General features: G+C 48.2%; 1 protein-coding gene across 1 annotated transcript in view; it reads right to left on the bottom strand.

The window, feature by feature from the left end:
- The window catches only part of PDE3A (phosphodiesterase 3A), a 72,866-nt gene extending 67,846 nt beyond the window's left edge, over window positions 1-5,020 (bottom strand). The window contains exon 1 of the mRNA XM_015414068.1: window positions 4,961-5,020. Within this exon, the coding sequence (XP_015269554.1) occupies window positions 4,961-5,020 (60 nt within the window). The remainder of the gene's footprint in view (window positions 1-4,960) is intronic.
- Between the last annotated feature and the right edge of the window lie 727 nt (window positions 5,021-5,747).

The following is a 5,747-nucleotide window of genomic DNA, read 5'->3' as shown; positions in this document are numbered from 1 at the left end:
TTTGACACGGTTCTTATAATCACCGGGGTTCTTTTGTGGGGGAAATTCTTGTTGACTGCTTTGGAGGTGTCGCTCGGAGGTTTCTTTGGTCCCCTCCTCTATAGTCTGTGCATGCCACCAGGGTGACTTGCGACCAGCCAACCCGGCCGCATCATTTGTAAAACATTCTATTTATTATTTAGTGGGTTTTTTAAAAAAAAGAAACATATTTGTATCCTAGCATTACTGCATGGAACCCTGGGCAGCTTGCATGGAGTAATTTGACATTATGGTCATGTCCCTGTGCAGCCTGCAACGGTGGGAAAACAACAGGTGAGTAGAATACCATGAACGAGGCTTATCCCATTGCCTACTTGCCGGTTCTCCCAGATCAGTGTCCGCGCTCCTAACCACAACACCAAACTGGGAAAGGCCTCGGCCTCTATGCCCTGTTGTTGGCTCTCCACCGTGACTGGTTGGCCACTGTATGAGATGCGATGCTGCCCTAGATGGGCCATTGGTCTGATCCAGCAGGATTCTTCTTACGTTCTTATGGACAACTCTCTTCTTTGGTCCCCCCTCCAGCTATAGCCTATCCTGACTGACAGTTGACTTTCCAGGGTGTCAGAAGGACCAATGCCTTTATCACCACCTAATACCCAAGGATCTTTAACACGAGACTCCAGGGACTGAACTAGGAACTTGGGGTATGCAAAGCATGTCTTCTTCCAGTGACAGTGTGAGGTAGTGGTTAGAGAGTCGTGCTAGGATACGCGGGTTTGAATCCCCAGTCTGCCACGGAAGCCTGCAGGCTGAATTTGGGTCATCCACTCTCTCGGCCACATCTACTTCACGGGACCGTTGTCAGGATAAAATGGAGGGGGGGATAACAGTGTCGTAAGCCACTCTTGGTCCCCCCGGGGAGAAAAGCAGGAAATAATAATCTCCATAAGTAAAGAATTATAGCTGCTCTCCTTTCCCCTCTACTGCTGTTTTCGTTTTTAAGCTTGAATGCAGGGCCCGTGCCTTATTTTCATTTATGCGCAACGCCCACCGGAACATAGAAACACAGAACTGGAAGGGACCCCAAGGGTCATCTAGTCCAACCCCCTGGCATAATGCAGGAGATTCACAGCTACCCCCCCTACTTCCCCAGTGACCCCTGCTCTGTGGCCAGAAGAAGGGGGGGCTCCAGGATCCCTGGACCAATCTGGACTGGAGAAAAATTTCCTTCCTGACCCCAAAGTTGCGATTGATTGGCATTACCCTGGGCATGTAAGGAAGGGTCACAAGAGGCGAGTGCTGGCTCATCCTTTCCTGCCCTCCCTCTCACGGTCTGCCTAAGAGGCATACCATAGAATGTTAATTGCTGTAAACACTATTCTTGCTTACAAAGAATGGTAAAAAGTGTCACAACAAGAAGAGGCCCCAAGTTACCTCCAAGTATGGTTTCCGTCAAGCAAGTATCCGGTTGATACCTAAAACCTCCGACTGTGAAGAGTCTACCACCTCACAGACTCCCTTGTGAGAAGATTTGTCATCGTGGGAGGTTTTGAAGTATCGATTGGATACCAACTTGTTGGAGAAATTATATACCGTGTTTCCCCGAAGATAAGACACTGTCTTATATTTATTTTTTCTCAAGAAGACACACTAGGGTTTATATCACAAATGCATAGAAATCCTGCTAGGGCTTATTTTTGGGATAGGTCTTATTTTCGGGGAAACAGGGTAGTTGTAGTTCTTCCCCTGGCCAGGGGCTCAACTAATGACTCTTGAGGTCCCGTTCAACTCTTAGGTTAAATAAAACAAATAAATACGAGCCTCGATATTTTGAAACTCTGTCCTCCCTTAGCGTTACCAAGAAATCTTAGTGCATAGTGCTATAATTAATCAATTCCCTCTTCTCCCTAACCAAATGGTATTTTCCCCACCTCCATTTGGATAAATTTAGGCAGCACTAGATGGGTTATTTTTGGACAACATGAAGTGGGGGGAGGGAACCTCCCTTTTTCCCATTATGGAAGATCTCGAGATTCGTTTTATCCAATTTTGAGATGAAAAGATACTGTCAAGGTTTAGGAATTTCCTGTGGGACAGGAAACGCCGCTGTCATCTAGCCTCCCTTAATATTCACTGATGGAGAGAGGGGGGGAGGACGTTCCCCCCCCCCAACAAAAATGAAGAACTGGTTACAAAACGATTCTTCAAAAGAAAAAATAATAATGTTTCCTTCCATTTCAAGAGTGGCAGATGGAAGGAATTACAGATCTATAATGGGGCTCTTCAACAACACCCCCCTAAATTATATATTGAGTTTAGCGAGATCCCCCCCCCATTTGAGAATCCACCCTTTGTCCTCCTCGTAGATCTTTTAATTCTTCAAATCCAGATGGTTACAAATTGGTGAGTTGAAACGGCTCGCCGGAACGGGGCCGGGAAACGAAAGAATAATGACAACTCTCTTTTATTCGAATCGCGCCGTGTAGCAGATGTGAGCCCACGGCGGGTGCCAGCGAGACGCAGTCACAGAGCTTGCTGACGGAGAACCCGAAAAGCCTTTGCTAGCAGGCACTCGAGTGATCAAAGGGACAAGGGAGACTCCTGCGTGGGTGTGCACACGTACAGTACACGCTCTGGGCTCCTAGGCTTTTAAGACGCTTTTCAAAAAAGACCGACACTGCCAAATCCTGCTCAGAACTCTATTCTTTCAACACCACTGACACAGATACATTGTTAGGCACCCAATTACACAGGCCGGGGTGAGGAAATCCCTGTGTATTTATACACGTGCCCTTCTGCCTAAAGTATGAAGGCCTGCTTTTTTCAAATACCAACATGGAGCACGTGTATTTATTCACTGTCCTGCTTTTCTCAGCAATGAGGATCCAAAGATTCATATTGTTTGACCGCTGAAGAAGGCCTGATTGGGCCTAAATGCGTTAGGTCACAATCAATGCTCCCTCTAAGCTGTGGAGGCTTGTGAGCAAACATTCTACTTTGTGTGTTCCTGGCATTAAAGCAGTGAGCGAGCAATTTGGCTACTGCATAAATTAGTTTGCTCTGGGGCCATCCTTCCTGAGCCGAGACAAAAATGTGTGAGCTGGAGGCTAAAAAACTGTAGTTAGCTCACACTAACTCAGCTTAGAGGGAACACTGGTCACAATAATTGTCCCTTGTGCACTTGTCATTTGTAATTGTTAACGAGGCTTCCACTGGGCCCTTATATATTTTAACTTTTCTCAAATAAATACATGTATTTTTACTTATAATAAGCTTATATATAGAGAGAAGGTTTTTATTGTATTTAGCCATAGGCCATTACAAACCACAAACAGAGAAGAATGCAATAAAACATGGAAAATTGTATAAAATAAAACACAGTCTAAAACAGCTTATATTAAAAAGTATAGGTAAATGTTCCCTTGCTCGAAAGCCAGTCGAGTCCGACTCTAGGGTTGCGGTGCTCATCTCCGTTTCAAAGCTGAAGAGCCAGTGCTGTCCAAAGACGTTTTCGTGGTCATGTGGCCGGCATGCGGCACCCGGGTCTCGAACTGCTGAACTACCGACCTTCCACAGCCTGCAGTTCAGCATCTTAACCATTTGAGCCACTGCTCAAGTTTTTCCCTTATCTTTTTGGTTCTTGACTCAATTTGATTGGGTTAAATTTCTTCCCCCGTCACTGAATTGCAGCTCTTCCCTCTAAATCAGAGGTCCAGAACCTTTCTGAGCCTGTGGGCACCTTTGGAATTCTGATACAGCATGGTGGGCGCAGCCACAAAATGGCTGTCAGAGGCAGAGCCAGTCACAAAATGGCTGCCACAGCTTACTTTCAGTCGCACGGTAAAGATCTGTGCAGCCAATCGAATCTCGAATGGCCCATCTGAAGCCTTGCTATGCAAAAAAAAACCCCACTTGCCCTCTCCCACATTCTAAGAACACTTGGTGGGAACCAGGAAGGGTGTTGGCAGGTCCCATGTGGCCCATGGGCACCACGTTGGGGACCCCTGCTCTCACTGAACACAGGCCCCCATCACATGGAGCATTAGGCACGCTAGAGAGACGGAAGATAGGCAGATTTTCCGGGAGCGATCACACCACATCTGGGAAGCGTAGAGCTCCCGTGGCTCACCCGAGGCTTCACTCCAAAGATGCACGGCAAAAAACTAGTACCTCCAAGGTACTAGTTTCCGGAAACCGCGGAGCAAGGGCGGGCGTCAGATCACGTTTCTGGTGTTAGCTCATGGCATCCGGCGCTCGCCCATGTCCCGTCACTAAAAGTTTTTTTTTTGGGCAAGTCTCCACGGGTGCGCACAAGCACCCAACGGCGCATGCGAACACTTGGGTTAAAAAAACCAACACAACCCCCGCGGCGCCACTTCTTTGCCGCGCCGCAGGAGTGAGGTATGATCGGCACCTCCCTCCAACCACGTGACGTCGGGTGGGATGTTTGATCCGGCTGCTGCGCGGTAGTTCGCTTCAGGGCAAACAGCCACGCCTCCCCCCCCCCAAGATATCCAGCCCGTGTGACCGGGGCCACAGTAAGTTTTTTCACAAAAGAGGGTGTTCTGTTCTCCCTTTTAAGCCACAAAAGGCTAGTCCATAGTGGCAGCAGAACTACTTAGAACGGGGAGGGTCCGCAGCTCAGTGGCAAAGCTTGGCACGCAGGAAGCCCCAGGTTCTGTTGGAGTCAGGATGCAGAGGGACAATGCAACAGGATTGCTTTGTATGTCATACCTCTGCGTCCTGACTTCAACTGACCCTCCAGCCATCTGACCTGGATATAAGGGCAGATGGATCTTCATTCTTCCTTGTATCTGATGAAGTGAGCTCTGACTCACAAAAGCTTATACCCTGGGAATTTTTGCTAGTCTTTAAGGCACCATCAGATGCATCCCCCCCCGTTATTACAGACCAGAATGCTTTTGGTCTTGGGCAGTCTTTAAGTTTGCTGTTACAGCTAGGGTCGCCAAGTACTTACCTCAATCTGGCAGGGGACACATGCTCCCCGGCCGGAACATTTCTTCTTGTTACGCACCATGCTGTCGCCAGGAAATGACACTGGGTGACGCTCTGGCAATGGGACTGAAAACTCGATGGTACCATCGAGTTTCTGGCCCCATTGCCAGAGCGTCGCCCGGCATCACTTCCTGGCGATGGCATGGTGCAGCATGTCTGTCGTCCCCACAGGAATGATCCTGCGAAGACATCTTCGTCCCCCGCCGAATCACGGTAAGTTACAGCTTACAACTGGGTACAAGAGGACCCCAAATCAGCTTTATGATTTTTTTCTCCCCCTAAGTGCAGAAGAAGAGACTGGATTTATACGCTGCCCTTCACTACCCGAAGGAGTCTCTGAGCGGCTTACAATCTCCTTTCCCTTCCCCTCCCCACAACAGACACCCTGTGAGGTAGGTGGGGCTGAGAGAGCTCTTGAGAGAACAGCTCTTGAGAGAACAGCTCTGAGAGAACTTGTGACTGACCCAAGGTCACACCAGCAGCTGCATGTGGCGGAGGAGTAGGGAATCAAACCCTTTTCCTTATCGGAAAAAAATAAACCCAGTAAGAATTCTCAAGAGATTCCATTTTTCTTTTCCACGACGTCGCTTTGAAGATCCAGGCTGACAAGGGCCGTCAATGTCGTGGACGGGGGCTGTCCAAAAATAAACCCAGGTTTTTAAATAAAATAAACTATCCTTTTGTTTGGCACGGAGGCTTGCTTTGAAACAAGAGAGAAAGCATCAGAAGGTGCATCTCGGCACTTCATA

This window comes from Gekko japonicus, unplaced genomic scaffold (assembly GCF_001447785.1).
Source record: "Gekko japonicus isolate JY-2015 unplaced genomic scaffold, Gekko_japonicus_V1.1 scaffold3369, whole genome shotgun sequence".
NCBI classification, from domain to species: domain Eukaryota; kingdom Metazoa; phylum Chordata; class Lepidosauria; order Squamata; family Gekkonidae; genus Gekko; species Gekko japonicus.
The sequence above is the reverse complement of the archived record's forward strand: the minus strand, read 5'-3'. Positions and strand labels throughout refer to the sequence as shown.